Source organism: Portunus trituberculatus, chromosome 36, assembly GCF_017591435.1.
Source record: "Portunus trituberculatus isolate SZX2019 chromosome 36, ASM1759143v1, whole genome shotgun sequence".
Classification (NCBI taxonomy): Eukaryota; Metazoa; Arthropoda; class Malacostraca; order Decapoda; family Portunidae; genus Portunus; species Portunus trituberculatus.
The window spans coordinates 5,903,598-5,926,593 of NC_059290.1; the positions used below are offsets into that span (position 1 = coordinate 5,903,598).

At 46.9% G+C, this 22,996-nt stretch overlaps 2 protein-coding genes and 1 long non-coding RNA gene across 7 annotated transcripts in view; all 3 read right to left on the reverse strand.

The window, feature by feature from the left end:
• Positions 1-419: 419 nt before the first annotated feature.
• LOC123513399 lies at positions 420-2,759 on the reverse strand. 4 transcript variants are annotated; one of them, XM_045270540.1, is made up of 3 exons: positions 2,336-2,759; positions 1,901-2,233; positions 420-1,187 (listed from the first exon to the last, which is right to left on the reverse strand). In XM_045270540.1, the coding sequence occupies exons 2-3, from the start codon at positions 2,115-2,117 to the stop codon at positions 1,024-1,026; spliced, it is 381 nt and encodes a 126-aa protein (XP_045126475.1). In that variant the 5' UTR covers positions 2,118-2,233; positions 2,336-2,759; the 3' UTR covers positions 420-1,023. The 4 variants fall into 4 exon arrangements, with proteins under 4 accessions (XP_045126475.1, XP_045126473.1, XP_045126474.1 ...); XM_045270538.1 differs by having other exon boundaries at positions 2,322-2,758; XM_045270539.1 differs by having other exon boundaries at positions 1,901-2,174; positions 2,336-2,757.
• Positions 2,760-8,442: 5,683 nt separating this feature from the next.
• The window catches only part of LOC123513398 (transcription factor HIVEP3-like), a 40,540-nt gene continuing 25,986 nt past the window's right edge, over positions 8,443-22,996 (reverse strand). The window contains exons 2-11 of one of the 2 annotated variants that reach the window (XM_045270536.1): positions 20,563-20,706; positions 16,129-20,315; positions 15,750-15,885; positions 14,154-15,352; positions 13,735-13,924; positions 13,379-13,627; positions 12,938-13,112; positions 12,403-12,527; positions 12,172-12,281; positions 8,443-11,998 (exon numbers count right to left, since the gene is read on the reverse strand). In XM_045270536.1, coding sequence (XP_045126471.1) covers positions 11,989-11,998; positions 12,172-12,281; positions 12,403-12,527; positions 12,938-13,112; positions 13,379-13,627; positions 13,735-13,924; positions 14,154-15,352; positions 15,750-15,885; positions 16,129-20,240 — 6,306 coding nt within the window. In that variant the 5' untranslated portion in view covers positions 20,241-20,315; positions 20,563-20,706 and the 3' untranslated portion in view covers positions 8,443-11,988. The remainder of the gene's footprint in view (positions 11,999-12,171; positions 12,282-12,402; positions 12,528-12,937; positions 13,113-13,378; positions 13,628-13,734; positions 13,925-14,153; positions 15,353-15,749; positions 15,886-16,128; positions 20,316-20,562; positions 20,707-22,996) is intronic. The other variant, XR_006677328.1, reaches the window with a different exon arrangement.
• The window catches only part of LOC123513400, a 17,569-nt gene continuing 3,015 nt past the window's right edge, over positions 8,443-22,996 (reverse strand). The window contains exon 2 of the long non-coding RNA XR_006677329.1: positions 8,443-10,375. This is a non-coding gene — a long non-coding RNA (uncharacterized LOC123513400). The remainder of the gene's footprint in view (positions 10,376-22,996) is intronic.

The window sequence follows — 22,996 nt, forward strand, 5'->3', positions numbered from 1 at the left end:
TCTCTCTCTACGTCACCATTTCTCACCACTTGTCCGTTTCTTCGTGAGGGATAAGTGACTTTCTCCTGTTTTTATAGGGAGAAGTGCCATTATTATATACTGTTTACGATTCATGACACATTGGGATATTAGGGGAGGATGTCAAATACACTGTGGCAAAATTTCATAATGATATGCGTGTTCCTTACAAAGTTATTTTAGAAAAACGTGCCCTCAAACTCTCTGAACTTACAGTTCACACAGCAGGGTTAGCTGTGGACCTGCCATTTGTCTGGGCGTAACGAGAATGGTGAACTACCTAATGACCACTTAATCAACTTATAGCCTACACCTGCATGGCAATACGTTCATCTGGAGTTTCTTCGATAGATAATGTCAATTCATTTATTAATACTCCATTCACTCTTCATTTTTCTTCAGTCAGAAACTAATGACTCGTTGAATGAGATTAAGTCAGATTCCGTAATCAAGCAGCGTGAAATTTAGTCTGATGTCTCTCACTTTGGGATGATGAGTGCTTAGGTGATGCTGTGAAACCCGACATCAGTGTATGCTGCTGCACCATCCACTGAGATCCACATCCACACGAGGGCAAGACATCCGCGATAGCCTCGGTACTTCCTCCTCACACGCGACATCTATGCACACTAGCACCGATACTACACATACTGCATCACCACCTTTATGATTTATGCCAGCATGAAACACGGCAACTTATCCTTCCGTAGTCTTCGACTCTGTACAGCCGCACCCCAACGCGGCCAAGTGGTGCTGGCTCAATGCAGGGCAAAGTTTGTGCATCACGTGCTCCGCTGCTCACTTGTTCCACTTCAGCCTCGTGTACTGTCATCACACACACACGCACACACACACACACACACACACAGTTTTGCCTCTGCGGACCGTCACTCTGCCATCCCGGCCGCTCCCTTTCACCATTGCCTCCAGACCTGCCATCAGTGCCATTCGCCGTCCGGGGTGATGCCAGGCAGTATGCAGAGCGGACCGCTGGCGCCGCACGTTCTAGGGCAGGTCCAGATTAAACATGGAAATCAGCAGTTTGATCCACAGGTCCTTGTGTTGATCTTGTAGCAGCTCCATGGCGCGAGTCATCTCCAACTGCTGCTGCTCCGTGCACAGCGTCGCCGGACACCGCCCCATGTTCATCATGGCCGCCATAGCTCGTTCTGTAACATGTGCACGGGTGTTAATGCCGCCATTGTTGGCGCCACACGAAGCGCCACCACCCATCAGGGATCAAAGGACAGCTCTGCAGTGATCTGTGAGTAGTGAGGGGGGTGTGACCTGTTAGCCAGTCTTCCGCTGGCTACCTACAGGAATGATAACTGCCAGTCTACTATTACCACACACACACACACACACACACACTAACGCTCGCCCATTCACCAACAACCCTGTCTTGGCCAACACCATTCTCGCGATGCAAAAAAGTGACCACGGGAACGACTACCAAGAGGCAGGGAGGGAGAGAGGGCAAGGGACGCCACGGTTAGTGGAGCGCAGCCTCGCTGCTTCGTATCTCCAGACGGCTCACCGTGGGAGGATCGGGCTGGGGCGAGGAGGACCACGGGGCAAGGACGCTGTGCAGTGAAAGTGACCACAGTCAACCTTTCACTCTTGTACGGTGGAAATTACACTTATGTCCACAGCGTCATTGTCAACGAGGAACTGATACTCAAAGGCAGACACACAATACATTCAACTCAAACTGTCCTGAGACGGAGAGAATGCAAGGCGGGCCTTGGTAAGCACAAACACTGACTGGCCAGGCGCGACAGGGAAACAGTACACTCTCAAACGCTCCTCTGTCAGATTCCTGTGAGAAGATAAGTTTTAGGACTCTGTGTGTGTGTGTGTGTGTGTGTGTGTGTGTGCTCACCTCTGATCTTGGTCTGCTCTGCATCACACTTCGTGTTATCAATGAAGCAGTCCACCATAGCCTCCACGACTGCTCGGTCAGCGAAGGCCTCCTCCAGAGTCACCTGAGGTGCGGGCTGAGCTGAGGACTGAGGTGCGGGCTGATCTGTGAGCTGAGGGGTGGGAATGCCCGTCACCACCACCACCGTCATCGCCACCACCAACAGTCTGGCCTGCATCCTGCCTGAGCCACGCGGTCTGGAGTTACTTGGCGTAGGCTTGCACACACTAACGTCCTGCGGGTGCGAGACACGAGGTCACGTGTACTGTACCCACACACCTAGCGAGACGCAGCCTGGCGAGACAACCCCAGTGAACCAGTCATCACCCATGCACCAATGCACTTAAGACAAAAATTATATCATAGTATTTCATCCACGTACTGTTATTGTATTACAGAGAACGCTGTCAGTGTAGGTGCAGGGCTGCGAGTGGCGGCGGCTGGTGTTCCTGGCGCGGGTCTGGAGTGTGCGGTCCGTGTGCTGGGCTGCAGCTGCTGCTGGATAAATGGCAGTCGCGGATCCACTTCTTAACTTATATAGGTGAAGGGTGGAGGAGCGGGCTTTCACCCACCCCCTACACACGCCTGGTGCTGGGTGTGGGGCGGCACGTTGCTAGGAGGCTTGCTGGGCCGTGTGTCCTCGGTGTGGGATGAGGCATCACCGCAAAGCCTTCCATCGCCATTGCAACACACTGAGGAGTATTTTCGACCAGACAAGAGGCGGACGAGACTTACCATGGAGCAGCCGAAGTGAAGACCGGGGAGAGGTAACAGAAAACCTGTATGGAGTGTATGGAGCTGGTGTGTGTTTCACTGTTTGATCTGCTGCAGTCTCTGACGAGACAGCCAGACGTTACCCTACGGAACGAGCTCAGAGCTCATTATTTCCGATCTTCGGATAGGCCTGAGACCAGGCACACACCACACCACACACCGGGACAACAAGGTCACAACTCCTCGATTTACATCCCGTACCTACTCACTGCTAGGTGAACAGGGGCTACACGTGAAAGGAGACACACCCAAATATCTCCACCCGGCCGGGGAATCGAATCCCGGTCCTCTGGCTTGTGAAGCCAGCACTCTAACCACTGAGCTACCGGGCGCGCGTGTGTGTGTGTGTGTGTGTGTGTGTGTGTGTGTGTGTTCTGGAAATTCAAAGGTCAGCACACACTCCTGCCCTGCACACACCTGTCTATCAAACCACTACTATCCCTCCCTCGGCCCAGGTGTGGCATGCAGGGGGGTAGTGCAGGTGACGCAGCAGATGGAGTGGCTGGACACGCTGATACGGGTGGTAGGGGGCTGGGTCAACAGGTACGCTGCATCTACGACCTTATCTACTGTTTTCACTCTGCCCTTTTCATTTCTCCCTCCCATCACCTGAAGGACACGCGGCCAGGTACAGGTACAGGTAGATATGTAGGCAGGTGTGAGTATATTCCGGCTTTTTTCGTTGTTTTATGATTCTTTATTCTCATTCTTATGTAAATATTTTCTTCATTATAGTTCACCTTTTTTATTTATATTCATTTACTAATTTATTGCTTTCTTTATGTATTTGTTACCTTATTTAATAATTTTTCCTCATAAGAATTCAGCTCACTTTAATTCGTTTCTATGCCACGGCTTCAACTTTATAATATTCCAAGTTAGTAAAGCACTGACATGATAACTGTCTCGCAGGACCTCCCCACCCTCCTCACACCAAGTCAACTCACATAAGAACACAGAGACACTGATGTGAAGGCAAGGTGGCGTATGTAACTGTAACCATGAGGTGCCCTAATGAATAACGCCCTAACATGGAAGCAGCGTCACGCCAGACCCTTTTCCTCTTCCAAGCGTCACAAATACACTGGGAAGCTGGTGATGTGCGGGCAGGGTAGGGTATGCCACGAGGTGCCCTAATGTATGACGCTCTAACATGGTTGCAGTGTCATGCCAGTCCCCTTTCCCTTTCCAAGTGCCACAGACAGTGAGAACGTGATGTGAAGGCATGGTGGTTATGTAGTTATGCGGTGTCCAGCGAGTGACGCCCAACAAAGGGACATAAAAGTTCATATTCTGCAATACTTTAATTTTCACAATTTTCGAAAGCCGCAGAAGTAAAAAGTCTGGCGATCATGTATTTATTTCCCCTTTGATGACGCAGATTCCTCGTCAAACCATCACTAGAATCACGAAAACACTCTGGAGAAGCTTAACAATTCCCGCTACAGCCTGTGTGAAAGCAATAAAAGACGACGAAAGGTTTGAGAATATGGTAATAATAGAATTATTAAAAGGTGGTGACCATCAAGGTAAAGAGAATATTCCGCTCACCATGCAAACCAAACACACCTGCACCCTGTCCTGACACAACGGTCACCATGCACAATTGACACCATCGTGACTCCCTCAAGGTGGTTCAGAGCCTTCCATTGTTCCGGTCACCACACCATGCTGACAGACGCCCTTGAAGTGACTCACCCAACTAGAATTAAGACCAACCGGTTCTCAAGTACGTGGATAGCCTTGTTTCCAGGCAAACTTCAAACTATTCTCTCTCTCTCTCTCTCTCTCTCTCTCTCTCTCTCTCTCTCTCTCTCTCTCTCTCGCCCAATGGGATAATAAAGCCTCAAGTCCAATGCATATCTTTGTTTTGACACAAAACAAATATATGTACAAAGTCTCCATCACAGAATTTTCTCTACATAACCATTAGGAACTCAAATTCTTGCTCTCATATTATATTATATTATATTATATTTTATATATATATATATATATATATATATATATATATATATATATATATATATATATATATATATATATATATCTTTTACAAGCAACCTATTAAAGTACAGAGCAAATTAACACTAAAAATTATCAACACTTACTGATGTAAGACCAACCTTCCTTACTGTAAGTCTTGGCTCGTGTATTCCGTCACTGACTTTATTAACTGTTGGTCGCCGCACCGCATGTAGTCTGCCTCGACCAGAGTCCACAATATTTCACAAAAAAAATTAAAAATTTGAAAAATAAAGAAAATAAAGAAATAAATAAAGAAGGAAAGGAAAATAACAAAGCTGGTGCAACAATATAAATCCATCACCGAAAATGGTCACACACACACACACACACACACACACACACACACACACACACACACACACACACACACACACACAGTTACGCAAGGCAATTTCAAAGTAGAATAAACACAAAACTTTGATCCAATACTGTATTTTTTTACATTGACTTCAGTTTCAAAGGTTAACTTTTTTTTTTTTTCTAGCGAGACTAGTTAGTTTCAACATAGTTTCCCGGGAGTCACAGCTACTGGAAATTTGAACGATTGTGAGAATTGCAAGATTACGGCTGCAAACATTTAAAGATTCGCTTCTTGGAACACATTAAACTTTCACCGTTACACTCTCAGACCGCCATTGTTGTGATTTCCACTCGACTAATATTAATATCAACAATAATGCTGCGACGAGGCGGCATCATAAACTTCTTAGAAAATACACGTCAATGAGTTCAAGAATAGTGTCATTGCTAGTTTATTCTGCATCGTTTTCTCTCGGCTTGGCGGGCTTACTTTTGAATCGCTTATCTTCATTTGAACTACTTCTAGGGATGATTTGGCATGTCTTCAGTGTTTGTCCCTCCATGGTACAATCTTATTTGTTCTATTTGCATTAATATCATGGAAAAAAAAAAAAACGTTGGAAGACCCTAATAATTCCCAGTACGTTATAATTCAAGCTAAAAAAACACGAACTATACATTATTTTCCCGTATCGAAAGTCCACATGGATCATTTGTCATGCTTTCAGTGTGTTTCCCTATTCAGTACAGTATTCCTTGTTCTACCCGCATTAATGAAAACAAAGAAAGAAAAAAGGGGAAAAAAAAAAAAAACATTACAAAATCATAATTCCCACCAAGTCGTAATAGAAGCTAAAGAATACAAAGTACCATCTCAACAAACATTTTCTGCATCACAACAATAAAAACGTTACACGACCACAATGATTTCCAATACGTCTTAATATAAGTTAAAAGTAAGAACACAAATACCTGCATCACAACCACCACCACCGAATTATTTATTTATTTTGTATCCAAGTGGGTAAAAAAAATATATTACTGGAACTGCGAGAATAATTCCAGGAAACCACAACTAGTTAACCAGAACACACACACACACACACACACACACACACACACACAGAGAGAGAGAGAGAGAGAGAGAGAGAGAGAGAGAGAGAGAGAGAGAGAGAGAGAGAGAGAAATGAATATATACCTTCCAGACATCTACAGACAAAAAAAAGCTTAATTATCTCTTACTTACCACCAAGGTCGTTGTTACGTAGTGCTGATAGGCAAACTGGTCCTAATGGCGGGCTATGTACAAGTCTTATGTAATGTCAGTTATCATCATTGTTTACGCTTCCCTTGCTACCGGACTCTGCTCATATCACTTGTTATTTCCACTGCGCCTATCTCACTTGTTATTTCCAGTGCATTTATCTCACTTGTCTGTTATCTCACTTGTTAATTCCAGTGCACTCGTTATCTCACTTGTTATTTCCAATGCCCCTCTTAACTCATTTATTTCCAGTGTACACTTGTCATTTCCAGTGCACCTCTCTTATCTCACTATTTCCAGCGCTCCTCGGATGTCTGGACAGCTCGCTCCATCTCGCTTCGTCTCAATCGTTTTACTATACGACTTTTTTCCTTCAATGAGCAACTTTTTACACACGTTTGTTTTGAATTTCCTTGAATATTTATGCAGTCTAATGTAAATCCAACAAATTAATACATAAAACAAAAGTTCACTTCCTATTCTTTCGTGTGTTTACTTCGTCTCAACCGTTTTAGTGAACATTTTTCCTTCAATCAACTTGTTTTACACTTTTGTACTGAACTTAAAAAATATTTATAGTCTAATATAAATCAAACAAATCAATAAAACATGCAAAACAAATGAGCTTCCTAGCTATTGCTTTGCTTGTTTCATCTCCACGCGAATTCTAACAATGCTTTACAATTTAATGAAAGACAGACCATGCAATAAAACGATTAAATAAAAGTTCAATGTCCTGTCTGTAGTAAACTAATGCACATAAACAATAAAAAAAAAAAAAAAAAAAAAAAAAAGCTATACTGAACGTTGTAGAGGCAGTCCGAGCAGCTCTGTTAGGCTTCTTGTCAATGCATCAGCTTCGCCTCCAGTGCCGCTTCAAGGCCATTGTGGTAACAGGTTCACCTTTTTGCGGCTCTCCAGTGTGCATTGGAGTATATGACTTGTTTTATCTTAATATGTGTATCAGTTCAGAGCATAATTAAATGAGGACGATGGGAGAGGCTACACGTGGTTGTCCCTGTATCATATACTAGTTTTTGGTAAGTTTCTATAGAATATTACGTAGATACCATACCAAGAAGCATTAGGTGGAAAATAAGGTCAAAAATAATTATAATTTCAGTGTGTTCAGAAGAAAACGAGGACGATGGGAGAAGCTACACGTGGCTGTCCCTGGATGATATGCTAGTTTTTTGGTACGTTTATATAAAATGTTACGTAAACACCATACCAAGAAACATTAGGTGGAAAACAAAGCTAAAAATGACAATAGTTTCATATATGCAGCTAAATACAACTATCGATTTACAAGGTACAAAATTGACAAGTTAATTATCGCACTTGGATGCCCCTCGATAATGCACCACCAAACCCGTCTCTAACTCCCCCTTCTTGCCCCGTGCGCATGATTCAAATAGTTGCTTTAAATATATAAAAAACAACAGCTGGCAGCAATAAACTTGATCTCCAACAGAGTATGCGTCTTACTGAAATTGCATGAAAAAAATAGTAACTACTCTTGATGTCAGTTTTCTTCATAACTTCATATAACTGATGATTACTAAGATCTAAATAATAAAACCTGAAACTTCAACTAGTCACGAATCTGAAATATTACCAAAATTATCCTAACTTCCCTCACGTTCGTATCAATAATATAAAAGAAAACAATCAATATAGCGATGCAAACGATTGGTGAAGTGTGATCAACCATGCCTTTCTGTAGTGACAGCCGCATTAGACAGTCACGTGGTCACCTGTCAGGCTGTCACTCCACGAGGTTCATACTCAACGATTACTGATTATACGCTTCAACACCATGAATTTTCCTCTCTTCCCTTCCCTTCCCAGATACACTTGTCCGTCAAAACTCCGCGTCCCAGCACACAACTACTTGCTCACACCCCAGACAATGTGACGGTCTGTTTACCACCCGTGACTGAACGACGACTCACATTCACATTGAGAACGGCATCACAATTACAACGGCGGGATATTCAAATAATCTCTCATCAAGTACTCGGAACGGCAGATTATTGAAGTTATATCTTATCAAGTACTCCGATTCTACATTACATCAGACAATATGGATAATTTCTGTGTTTTGTAGTACATTTTTTAAAGTGAAATAAACATGTGATAAGGATTTTTAATATACATATATACAGATTCATACAACAATCAAATGCAGATATCTAAATATTTCAACTAATTTATAAAAGTTTTCAGTAGGCTGCAGGAGTCTGACTACTGTTCAATGCAGCTGTCCATGGTAACGGAATACAAGCAGCTCGTCACTCAGAAGGAAAAATCGTAAATTTACCAGCAATGTGACTCTTCGTATAAATAAAAATAAAACTATAGATTGCACAAAGTAACGTACGTGTGAGCTCATGCGCACGTACACATACACACACACACACACACACACACACACACACACACACACACACACACAGCTGCATATAAGGTAACAAACAATACAAAGCACACACACACACACACACACACACACACACACACACACACACACACACACACACACACACACACACACACACACATGTAACAATTATTGATGCTCAAGAAAGAAGAATCTGATCAAATAAATTCTACATATATTTCAACACAACTTCAAACACACTCTCCATTTTGTCATATGGACTCATCCAAATACTTATTATTCATCAGATGTGCCTCTTAAAATATGCACAAAAATAATAGCAGTAATAGTAGTAATGATGATGGCAATGATGTTGATAATGATAGTAGTAGTAGTAGTAGTAGTAACAACAGCAATAATAATAATAATAATAATAATAATAATAATAATAATAATAATAATAATAATAATAATAATAATAATAATAATGAAAATAACATAAACACTTTACAAAACCTTCAGAAATGTATGTTCTTGTACCAACAAAATTAGATACTGTCCATCATAAAAAGTGGCCAGACAGAATTAAGCCCAAATTAACACTTAGAAGAGCAAGATTGGCTTATAAGAACATGATGGATTGCTTGCCAAGGCTACATGTTTGACTAACACCTGCTGCCAGCCACACACCACACACTACCACACACCACCATGCCATGTCACACAGGCAGGCTGGTGAGAGGAACATACAACCCACTCAGTGACACTCTCCTTTGTGGCAAGGCATTCCCTGTTAGTGAAACATGGTCCTTGGTTCAAGAAAATAAACGTTAGTAATAATAACAACAGTGCAAAAATAGATCCTGGTGATGTTCTCATTCTAGTTTTTCATCTGCAGGTGTGAGGGAGCCATCTGGAGGCCCAGACAAGGTGGCCATCCCCCATGCCATTCTGGGGACTGGTGTGGTGGTGCGCATTGTTACTGGTGAATAGGCATTGTTCTACTGGTTCACTGGTCTCTGTTAAGGCTTATCTACTATGTTTAGATATGTATTAATTAAAATGTAGGTTACTTTGGACCCAAAATGGCAGTGGCAGAATAAGCCCTCAACTCCCTCACCCATCCACACCATCACTCCACTGAGGACTGACCCACAGACTCCCACCCTCCCTCCTCCCTTACAGACACTGGTGCCGCCCACCACTGGTCCATGGAAACAAACACAATAGTGATCTGGGATTGCTGTCACCACTAACAGGTTAAAATGCTGAAGGATATCATCTTATCATTTTTTTACATTTATGAAATAACAACAACTGATGTACATGTTTCTACTAGTTTTTAAAAACACTGAATAAACTTTATAACAAAAATTATGCTCCCAGAGACTCACAGTTAACAGTTAAAAGTACCAATATATTCCCTGATACCTCTCTCTCTCTCTCTCTCTCTCTCTCTCTCAAGATACCATACCTCATTATTTGCCTCAAATAGAAAAGGATTGTCAGTTGGAAAGTTTGTGCTCCCTCTGAGTTGTGCAGCTGTAGCATTGTAGTGGCCCTCCTGCTTCCCTGCATGAGGTGGTCCAGTAGCCAGCTTGGTCACCTTTGTCTACACACACACACACACACACACACACACACACACACACACACACACACACACACACACACACACACACACACACTGCACTGTTAGGGAGGGAGGCCAAGGTTTCAAGTACTTGCTCTCACTCTTGCATGGAACAGTTTGTGGTTTTTAAGCTCGAATTAAGGTGAGCAGGGGTGTCGCACATGCCAGCAGCCCCAAGTGACCATCCCTCCTACACACGTCACTGCAAGCCACGCATCAAGACCACATGCGCTGGGGCAGGCACGAGGAACCGCTCTGGGACACTGGTGGGGCTTGGCTGTGGGACGCTCTCAGTCTGCACTTCTTCATATTGATCACCTCATGAGAAGTTAAAGTTAAGTTTGTTAATGACGTCTTTTTAAAGAGAAGTAGTTGCTGATTTCAAGGTTACTGTCAGACCTGAAGGTGATGATGAATGGTGTGACCAAACACCCCAGTGGTTCCCTTCACGGCGCCACTTGCCACTCGCTACAAAATGACTCAAGCCTTCTTTTGTCGCTGTATAAAAACATCAATATTCTTCACCAAAATATCTTTCCCTATGGCAAGTTGAAACATTTGACATTCATACAAACTCTACAACTAGTACAGCAAAAATAAGATGATGACACTATGAGTCGACCAGGTAAAAATATGGCCAGTCACGGAACTGGCCGCACTCTGAGCACAGACCGGTGCACAACCCACAACACAAGAATGGTACAGTAGTATATGTCTACGGGGGTCAACAAGCTCCCATGCCTTTGAGCACAGCAGATGATACACTTAACATTACACAACTGAAAATTATCCATCTCCCATGAAATCAAAACAAAGTGAGCTGATATTGGCACAGTGTCTATACAAGATATTTCAGTACAAAGAATTTACAATAAAAATACATACATACATAATGTCTTCACACATAGATTAGTATTAGCTGCATTAGCTATGTACTGGAAGTAAGACAGCCCAGGCAGCACCCCACACACACCACACTTGAGCATCACACGCACCCTGCAGGTCTCTGCTCGCTAGGAGCTGTAATATCAGTGTCAGTCTTGCCCCGCAGAGAGGATCAGAATCCACTGTTAATATCAGAAACCTATTAGAAAAAATATCACAAGTTTCTAAACCTTTCAAATCTGCCTCAGGTTTTACTGAAACTAAGATTCATTTGATGCATAATTTAAGTGCCTGATAAATTTTATATGTATTTATAAAATCCACAAATATTCTCTATCCAAAATATTCACTTATACGTGTAATATTGAGCCACCATTGTTCACCTCAGAATCTCACTTCATTCACTTTAGACTGTTCAGCATGTCAGCATTTTCAGAGCACAGAGTAGACCACTTGGAGCCACAATGAAAATTATGGACAAAGTTTGTCAAAACTTTCACAAGCCACTTCAGCAAAACAGTTCTTGTTATGCATAAAAATCAACTGCAGTTTTGGAAACTTTTGCAATTGTTGCTTTTGGACAATGAATGGCCAAACACAGTTCATAACACCCTTCTCTCTGGCCCTTCACACACCCCGAGGCACTCAAGCAAGCACCAGGCAGGGGGCATGAGGGTGGCTGGGTACAGGGAGACATCTCAAGTCATCGGGGACAGAGGACCTGCCTTGTGCGAGAGCTGCTTGTGTTCCCCCTGCCAGCCGAGGACATTGAAGGGGGAATGCTAGCTGTTCCTGCAGGCCAAAACACAATTCCATTAGTTGAATGTTTTGAAACACAAAATGACATATATTTTGTCATTCCACTCTATATGTGAACCAAACCTAGCCACAGATCCTCAAACACAAAAAACAATAAATAAATATATAAAACATAAAATAAATCAATAAAACAGTGAGAGCCTTACCGGTATGAAACAGAGACTTTGTGCACACTATACAGGTGGCTGCTCAGGTGCTCTGGCTCAAGGAACTTCTCATGACACAGGTGACACGCCAGCAGGCTGGCTGAGGGACTCTGGGGAGGAAGGTAATGCACATCAGCATAATGGTGGAATAGAATATGTTAGCACACTTGTACTGTATATGGAAGTCATGAATACATCACATGATGTCACACCACACACACCAACACTCACCAATCCCATCTCCATAGAGGACTGAGACTGACTGTGGATGTCCCCCACTCCCACTGCCACCCCAGGAAGGCTGCCTCGGCTGGCCGCGTCCCTGGGCCCACCCACCTCCTCATCATCATCACCCTCTGCACAGGTGACACAGCACGTGAGAGGCAGAACATTATGCAGCAACACACTTCACACACAGCAACACTCACACAGCAGTGCCATAGTGCAGCATTAGTAAGGTAAATGAGATGCCTCACTGTACTGGCTTGTCTGCACTGCCTGACTACCCACACTCTTCATAATGTCAATCTGAATACAGGAGCTGTCACTCTAGAAAACTGTTGGCTTTCTTCCTCACAGGAAAAAACTTATGATGGATACAGATTCATTTCATTCTGCTTTCAGTCTACTCCACAAGTTATTATTTATGTTCACTAATTCAGTTTCAGTCAACAGAATGTGGAAATACATTTCTAAAAACCTTAAACTTTCTTTGAATGACTATAGTGACTCTCTTGACAAGTGTTCCTGTGAAACAGTGACTCACCTGTGTCTTCGTCGTGGCCAATGCCTGCCACAGGGTCGTCCTGATCATCCTGCAGTGGGTAGTCATCAGAGTTAGTAGAGGAGTTACTAATGGTGCGGACGCGGTGGTGCTCTCGGCCCTTCCTCAAGGCAGCCAGCTTGGTGGGGTCCTTTTCGTACAGCCTGGAGGCCATGGCCTGGGTGGAGAGGAGGTGTGAGGGGAATGGTTACATGGTGCTACACTGGCCTTACATTCTGTTCAGTCAAAAAGTCAGAGCTGCTACTGACAAAACCCAAAGATAAAAAAAAAAATACATAATGTATCAATGATTGCTATCATTTATATTGAGGAGCTGATCTCTATGATTAAGGATTGATTCTGATGCCATTAAAACCTTCTGTTATGTTGTGTTAAACAGTAAACACTGAGATGCAAAATGCTGAGTGCAGTGCTGTAGCTCACCTGCAGACTCTCCAGGGAGTTATCACAGTCTGTAGTGTCTATCTCATTAAGGTTGGCACCAGAACGCTCTATCTCGGCATAGGTGCCGAAGGGCAGCTTGCCCAGGCATTCCAGTTTCATGATGTGCATCTTGGAGCGCAGGTGCTTGGCCAGGTGGCCGTGGATACGGAAGGCAATCTTGCAGTCGTGACACTTGAAAGGACGGGGGTTGTCAGTGCTGGGCGTCCCGAAGGTCATGTTCATGTTCACCTGGAGGGAGAGAGAATGTCCTGCATGAACACTCACAGTCTGATATAGCAAGACATGTGGTGGAGACACAAGTGCAGGGCAACACACACTCCAGCCTTGCTGCTCACCTTGTTGAAGTGGCTGACGGAGCGCTTATGTTTCTGCAGGTGGCCATTGGTCCTGAAGGAGACGGCACAGGAGTCGCAGCGGAAGGGGCGCTCCATGTAGTGGATGTTCATGTGGAGGCTGAGCTGGGCAGGCCGGTTGAACTCCTTGTGGCAGAAGGTACATTTGCACTTTCCATCGTCGTTGGTAAGCCTGGGAGGGTGAGGTGGCAAGTTAGTGGCAGTCCTGAACACACTCAATTCAGGTGGCAAAGAATGATCACAGGAATGACAGCTTGCTTGACTGTCCCAGGGCACAATGCAATAGGAGCTATTGCTGCCACAGAGAATTTTTTCTTTACAACAAAATGGTTTGTTCCTCCTGGACTTTATAATAATACTTACTCAAGGGACTCCTGTGAAACAACAACAAGGACATTCACCTGTTGAGGGAGGACGGCACCACCCCGCTGGGCACAAGGAAGGCCGTCTTGGTGTCCAGGCCCCCACTGTTCATGACAGTGAGGTTGGCAGGAGGTGTGGGCATCCTGGAGGCAGAGCTGCTGGCAGAGGAGGAGGAGGAGACCTGGGTGGAGGTGACGATGATGGCAGAGTTAGAGATGGTGGTGGAAGTGGTGAAGGTGCTGGTGGTGTTGGATGTGTTGGAAAGAGGTGCTGAGGGACTGATCCTTTCTCCATTCTTGCCCTCCTGGCTTGCAGCAGCAGCAGCCTGCTCCTGCCCCTGGGACTCCCCAGGAGGTAGATGAGGAGAACCAGGCGAGGCATCTGAGAAGCTGTACTGCTGACGCTTGATGGCTGTGTCCAGGACAGCCCGCTCCCTGAGGTAGGCGTTCAGCATGGAGCGACTGCTGCCATTCTCAGTGCTGGGGTCCAGCACCACAGCGGAAACCTGTGCTGCACGCTCTGTGGTCTGGTAGATGGACTTGAGGAGGCTGGACGACTCCGTGACGGGAGACAGGATCTCTGAGGGATGCTCCCGAATTGGGGTGGAGGGGGAGGGAAGGCCGGGTGACTCTAGCAGTGCTGACCGACTCAACACAGGCAGGAAACTGGGCCTGTGTGGAGCAGCCTTGTCTGCTGCCCCACCTCCCACCCCACGCCTCACACTGAGGTCCATGGGGCTGTCCCTAGAGGAGTCCACCCGTGAGGAGGAACTGCTGGAAGATGGGGAGGCAGAGGAGGATGGAACAGAGGACAAGGAGGAGGAAGTGGTGACAGTGACAGCAGGGGTGATGGTGGTGGTGCTGGTGGTAGAGGTGGAAGAAGGTATGGATAAGGAAGAGTTGGACAATGAAGAAGAGGAAGAGAAAGATGGAAGGGAGGGAATGGGAGTGTGCTGCATCACCAGCACTCCAGATCTGGAGGAGGGGAGGCCTGCACTGCCAGTGATATCCCCAGGGCACGTGATGGCAGGGCCAGAGGCACTGTGGGAGGTGCCAGGGGTAATCACTCCCTTGCTGTGGTGCTCGTGAGCATCCTGGAACTGGTGGCCTTCCATCGCTGCCTCATCTTCTTCATCTTCATCCTCATCATCCACATCCTCTTCTTCATCCTCATCCTCATCCTCATCATCATCTTCACCATCCAGACTGTCAGGTTTCCTCTCCTGCTCAAGTTTATCCTGTGGATCAAGAGACACTCACCACCGCGCACTACTTTATCTTCTGCCCTCACCAACCTGCCTTTACAATAGGGGTTCTCAACCTTTTTCTTTTTAAGAACCCCGTAAATTATAAAACTGTCTACCCAAATCCCCAGTAATCTGACATTGAACAGAATGTTAATTTAGTGATTGACACTAACTCAATATGCAATGGTACTGCAAAGAATATTACTATTAGATCAGCCATCTAAGTACCCTTGGAAATCTTGTGAACCCCAGTTTGAGAATCTCTGCTTTACACATACAAAGAAATTTTAGTTATACCAGTGATTTAATCTATTATTTCTTCAGAATTACAGAAATAACAATGATGAATCACCCCCATAGAGCACCCAGTGGTGTCTGCAGCACACACCTGCCAAGCCAGGGCTGCCTCATTGACATGACTCTCATCCACTACGGTGGGCACCGGCACCACCCCCATCTCCACACACCGCTTGTAGTGAGCCTTGGAACGCAGGTGTTTGGTCAGGTTGCCCTTGGTCTTGAAGCTTTTGTGGAGAGAAGGAAAGAAGAAAATAATAATAATAATAATAATAATAATAATAATAATAATAATAATAATAATAATAATAATAAAATAAATAAAAAAAAATCAGTCATCTCCAGATATCTCATACTTTTACACACACACACACACACACACACACACACACACACACACACACACACACACACACACACACACCTTTGGTATTGCCATCAAGAAGTGACTTTAAGTACTGACTGCTTACCTGAAGGAGCAGTGGCTGCATGCGTAGGGGCGGAGGTCGGTATGTGTGCGGCAATGTTTCCTGAGCATGGAGGGCTTCTTGCAGCGGATGCCACAGGTGCCACACACGTACCGGCCGCGGCCACGGCCCCGCACATAGGTGTAGTCCTCAGTGCTCTTGAAGCCGCCCTCAAAGATCTTGATGCGCTTGTTGCTGCTGATGCTCTCTGTTCCTTCGCTGTCGTCACTGCTGCGGCCAGGACAGTCCCCACTGGTGTCCTCAGCCTCCCTCTTGATGACAACACCAGGTGCCTCCTCTGAGCTAGCTTCTGTTGCCTTGGCACTGCTGGCACTGGTAGGCTCCTCACTCTTTATCTCAGGTGCCTCTTTGTCCCCTTGCCTGGCCTCCTCCTCCTTGTGCTTCTCCTTCTTCTGCTTGAAGGTCCAGTAGGAAGAGTGGGTCTGGATGAGGTCAAGCTCCTTAGGCTGGGCCACGGTGAAGGTGCGGTCCCGCTTGCAGGACTGGTACAGGCTCATGGCAGGGCAGGGCACCAGCTTGAACGGATCTTCCGGCTTGATCTGCCAGTTGGAGTACATGGAAAGCTTGGAGTTGGGCCCCTGCGGTGCATACATGGGCTGCTGCCGGTAAATGCAGCAATAGTAAGTCTTGGTGGACACCTTGTGGCCCAAGTAGGTGTATGCTGAGCCATTAAGGAACATTTGCACGCAGCTCTTCTTAGGACGTGGTGTGTCGGGGCTCACCAGGGTGGTGCCCATCAGAGCCAAGGATGACTTGGGAACAAAGGGTTGTGGCTTTAGGGCCAAAAAATTTGGACGTTTTCTTGGGGGCAGAAACTCTTGGTCAGCAGCATCACTCTTGCTGGGAGTGTCTGATTGGCGGAGTTCAGGGGATGCGGCTACCCTCTCTGAGATCTTGGGTTCTGGTGGGGCAGGGAGCAGCTTGGTCTCCTGGTTGATGGGCTTCAGTTCTGGAAGTCTGGGGGAACCAAGGGAGGGCCTGGGTCTGGGGCTGAGGAGGTCCTTGTGAGGGAGGTGTTGCGGAAGCCTCAGGGTGCTGATCCCAGCAGGACCACGCTCCCTCCCAGGGCTCCTGGGAGGCTCACGTGGTCTTGGCACAGCCAGACTCGTCTCCCTCAAGGAACTGACTGGGACGGAAGTGATGGGAGCACTGAAGGTCACACAGGTCTGTGATGGGAGGGTGAAGATGGCTGGCTGTCGCCGTTGGCCCCCGTTTGGTAAGGGACACACTGGGCTGGGCTGGGAGTATGGTCCAGGGATGCCAGGCACGTGTGGCACTTTGGTGTCTCCAAATGGTATAAGAGTGGGCAGTCCATGCTTTGGCAGTCCCTTACCCACTAAGGGATCTTTTTCTTTGTCCCGAGGCTGGGAGAGGTTCGACTCTGCCTCTGGAGGTGCAGCACGGACCACACCCCCATGTATTACACCTGATGAGGCCTGTCCCTGAGCCCCGGGGAAAGGAGGAGTGAATGGGGCTTTAGGCAAATCAGCTGGGGACCGGGGTACATTTTGCTTGTGGTTGTTGGGTGCAGTGTGGGCAATGGTGGTCTGAGGATGGAGGAGGGTTGGATTAGGGACTCGTGGACAGTAGTTAGTGAAGGACAGGCTGCCCAGGTCTGGGGTAGGGATGCCAGGAATGGCTAGGTTTGGGAGCTGCAGGTGGGGTGCAAACTCTGTAAAGTAAGGAAAGGATGGGAAGTGGCTGCCTTCAGCAGCGTAAGGGGTGGTGGGATGGACAACCTTGGCAATGGTGGGTGTGGGCTGCTCCTTGTGGTGGGAAGCTGAGGTCACAAGGCTGGGAGTGGTCTTAGTGGTGGTGCTAAGCTGACTCTCTACCTGCACCATGGTACCACCTGAGTGGAGGCTTGATTTAGCAATGGTCACCACCACAGATGTGGGCACTGAACTCTCTGCCTTAGCCAGGGCTCCTCCACCTAACTGCTGGGGTGGTATACAGATTTCCAGGGCTGGGCTGGCCTGCTGGCCGGGATCTATCCTCATGGTCTTGCGTTCATGACCATCACAGATCTGCACTTCACCTCCAAACAGCTGGTGGTTCTTCAGCTTGCCAGCCTCAAGACTCTTGGGGTTGAATGGAAGGGAACACTCGTCCGGGGCCGACTGCTTCCTCTTCTTGACATGAGGAGCAGTGCCGTCGGGAGCAGATCTGCTACGATGCACCTTTGGGGACTGTTGCTGTATGTGGGACTCTTGAGAGAGGTCCTCCACCCCACAAGAACTTCGTGAGGAACTCCGCTCAAGATCCACTGAGTCATGTTTTACGTGGAGGTCAAGCGCCACATCCTGCTCCCCAACCCACCGGCCACCCTCCCCATTCTTGATCAGCTCTGGGGTGCCCCTGTCACTGCTGAGCCCTGACCGTTGGCCACAGAAGTGGTGCATGTGGACATCCAGGTCCTCCAGCGTCCTGAAGGGCATCCGGCACCTGCTGCAGGGGAAGGACCCCACATCACCGTGGGGCACAAGTCGCCCACGCTGGTCCATGGAAGCCTGGGATCCCAGAAGCAAGTTCTTGATGACCGAACCTTCAGGATTTCTCGGGTGATGTTGCCTTTGTAGATCAGCTTGGTCCTCCAGTGGGCGAGTGGGGCGACCCTTGGTGAGGTCCCTGGGGATGCCGGGCCCCTCGGACAGGCACCTCTTCCTTGAGACTTCATAGAGGCTGGACTCGAGGTGGGGAGGTGGTGACTGAGAGTAAGAGGTAGTGAGTCCTGGCAATGATATGGAAGGTTTGGAAGCACTGGCCGTAGGCTGAGCAAGAGGCAGGTGAAGGGTGGTGGGTGGAAGACGGGGACTGTACGAACACCGGGAATCAGCCAGCATGGCCTCTGTGGTGAGGGAGTGACTCCTCTCCCTGAGCTGACCCTGCAGGGTTGGGGCAGGCACACTGCCCTTTGAACTCTTAGTGACGGGGTCAGCCAAACTGCCCCTCCGACTACTGCCGCTGCCAGAGCTCTCACTCTCACTGGAAGAGGATCCCAGGCTGGGCTGCCTCTTGTAGCGACGGGGCCACAGGGTGTGGGTTTCTATGATGGCCTCGTTCTCCACAATGAGCTTGTTGATGTGTTGCCCCACCACCTCTGGGCTAGGAGGCTCTATGCCCTTCCACAGAGTGACACTCTTCAGGGAAGGTGAGGAGCTGCTGGGGCCAGTAATACCAACATCCTCCTTTCTTGGGGCCGAGCGGACTTCCTGCGGGGGTCGGCAGTGACGGGGGAGGCCAGGATGGCCAGGGTGAGCACCAGGGTGACTAAGGGTGGAAGGAGCATGATATGTTGAGGTGATGGCTGCATGTCCATCGGGAGGGTCTCTTGGGGGTGTGGTCTGGTGTTCAGGTCTTGGGGGCGAGACCTCCTCCTCACCCATGAGGTACTGAGGCCTCACCCGGAACTTGGGTTTGTATATGGAGCTCCCATGGTCCCTGGAGGCATCTGGGGCTCCCAGAGTAGCCATGGAAGAGCTGGGTGGATCAGGGTGTCTTGCCAAGGAAACATCCAGCGGGAGGCATTGCTGGCCGCCAGGATAGCGGGTGCCCTCCTCTCCGTCCCCATTGTCTCCAGACTCCACTGCCCCATCGCTGCCCTCGGGGCCGTCCAGGCGTAGGGCATGGGAGCGCGAGCGCGTGTGCTTCAGGTAGTTGCTCTTGGTCTTGAAGGCAGTACTGCACTGGCTGCAGCTGTACGGCCGCTCGTTGGTGTGTGTCCGCTTGTGCTTGTCCAGCACTGATGGCTTGGCACACCCCATGCCACAGTACTCACACTTGTACTTCCCTCCACGGCCATTCCTCCTCCTGGCCTCCTCCACCTCAGGAGCGGCGGGGCTGGTGGCTGCAGCAGGGATGGAGGCCGGGGAGGTGACCAGTAGGCCATTGGTGGGGGTGAGGGGAGTCTCTATGCAGAGTGTGGAGGCCTTGTTAGGGACGGCTGGGGCCTCCCTCTGCAGGGGAGGAGGGTGCTGGTGGTCAAGGGCCTCCGAAGCTTCAATGGGGGCTCGCTTGAACTTCTTGTGAGTGTAAGTGACATTGCTGGAGGTGTTCATGGGGGCTGCACACGTGATCACACCCATGGGACGCATGGGGCCGGCACAACCCTCGACATGTTAGGCTCAGCACTACGGCTCCTCGCTGGGACACCCGCCGCCCACTCTCACCTGCAGTACAGAACACACTCACCAACAACACGAACATAACAACAGTAATAATGAAGATGATGATGATGATGATAATAATAATAATAATAATAATAATAATAATAATAATAATAATAATAACAACAACTAACAACCATATTTATCATAATAATGAAATAACAACAGCAACAACAACAACAACAACAACAACAACAGGTTAAATAAACCATTTTTGAGAACAGCAGTAAAATGTTCACGGCACACTGACCATGATGGCAGAAACCGCAGCAAGAGAGGAGGCGGCTGCGAGGGTGACAGCAGCAGCAGCAGCAGTGGCGTCGGTGGCGTGCGGGTGAAGGAGGGCAGTGCCGCGTGGCCTGAGCAGGATCATCACCATGGCCTTTGTCTCAACCTGGAGACAAAATACTCACATAAACAACTACAATCATGGCAAACAACATTTACTAAAAAGTTACGTAAGAAGGATATCAATGAGGCCATTATCAGCAAGCACTAGGAGCAGAAACCTTTCCCAATATGCTACTGTCTGCACCATTCCTGTTCACCTCGTTCACCCCCTCCACATGAACAACGCTTCACACCTTGCCACTTGTCCACCTCATCACAATACAAAACTCTCACACTCACACTCTCACACCGTCAGCTGGGATAACAAACTTTACGAGCCCTGGTATTTTCAATCTTCTATAAGACAAGTGAAAAATAAACACCAAATAAATAGAACATAAAGATTACTACGATACAATATTATTTCAGTAACTTATACAGAAGCTCGTGTATTCCCTTTGTTTAACACACCATGATACTTAGCAGCTGAGAGAGAGAGAGAGAGAGAGAGAGAGAGAGAGAGAGAGAGAGAGAGAGAGAGAGAGAGAGAGAGAGAGAGAGAGAGAGAGAGAGAGAGAGAACAAAACCTCAGACATCATTCCCATTCCTTCTAAAATCTATACCCATTATTCCCACTCCACACTAAGCCCACACCATTCGTAATTCCCCTCCGGCTCGCCACGCCACCACACGCCACTCCTGCCGGCTGTGTATTGTTCTGACGTCACAGCGCCCTCCACCACTGCGGGAATCACTGATAAGGTGACAAGGAGATAGACACGCTGGTCTACCACGGCGCCGGAGGAAGATAAGCCAGACTACCACTGATAACGCTGCATCTCTCTAAAATATACCGGCAGGATGTCATTACGCCCTCCTGGTGATGCTACAGAATACAAACACCGCGGCCACCACCTTCCTTCGTCATTCATTCACAGAGAGAGGGAGAAAGAGAGCGAGAGAGAGAGGGAGGGAGGGAAGGCCACACATCCTTTCTTCACTGGCCATCCCCTCCCCTCCCTCTTACTCACTCATCCTGTCCCGACCAACCTCTCTCTCTCTCTCTCTCTCTCTCTCTCTCTCTCTCGGGGTGCCACCTCAACACCAGACACAGCCGGCGCCCCGCAGCCCCGCTCGTCCCCGCGCCACGCAGTTCGGGGAAGCCACCGTACGCGCGGCGCTTCCAGGAACAGTGTGCGTCACAACTATATCCGTACATCACACATCCGCACGCTGGTTACTGATAGATGGATAATAGTGGCCGCATATATTTACATTGTTATATATGTACTGCACATGACACATCCGCACATAGCTACATATATATAGATATAATGATGGACAATGGTGCATCCGTGCATGACATCCCGACACACATAGCTATAGATAGATAAAAAGATTAACAGATAGATAGATAGAGATAGATAACTATTGCCCACATTACTATACCCGTTCATAACACATGCATTTAGATATTTCATTGACCAGTTACACGTATTGATACAAAATTACAAAAATAAACGCGATGTACAAGACAAATATGCTTCAAGAAAACGCAATATACATAAAACAAAACCACACTTCATGACAACCTCCCCCCCCACACAATCGATAGGCAGTAGAGAAATTGTAGTCAAGATTAGTGTGTTTTCAAGAGGTTCACTTGTTCTTGGGAGTGACGTTATGTGTTTGTGACGTCACTTTCTGGACCAACTGTACCTGACCTGACTAAAAATTGCTAATCTACCCAAACATAATCTAACTTACCCAAACCTAACCTAGAATTACCATACACGACTACGCTAACGTCCAACAAACTAACCTATCCTAAGCCAGCATAACTACATCTAACTTTCTTACAACCTAACCAACATAACACTGAACAACTTTAACGTTATTCAATTTAGCCTAAACAAACCGCTTTTCAACAGTACCTAACCTAATTTAACTAATTTAAACTTAATCTCAACCAACTTAACTTTACCTAACCTAATCTTACCATCTAAACTTAACTTCCTTCATCGATGTGTAACTTCAACTAGACGAAAATTAACCTAAGTTATTCTAACCGATCAAAACTTAACTTCAAAAAAATTAACTTTACCTAAGCTAATCTAACTTACATCTAATCTAAATTCATTCAACGATGTGTACCTTAAACTGGACCAAATTAAACCTAACCCAACAAAACTTAACCATGCTTTTACCATCATACATCTTGACCTAAAACAACTTCACCTTACCTTACCTAACGTACTCTTGACCTAACCTAAGCATGTGTCTGCAGTGTACGGCCCGACTACTACTTGTTTTCCACATCGCCTGTACTACACCTGTTCAAATAATAGAGTACG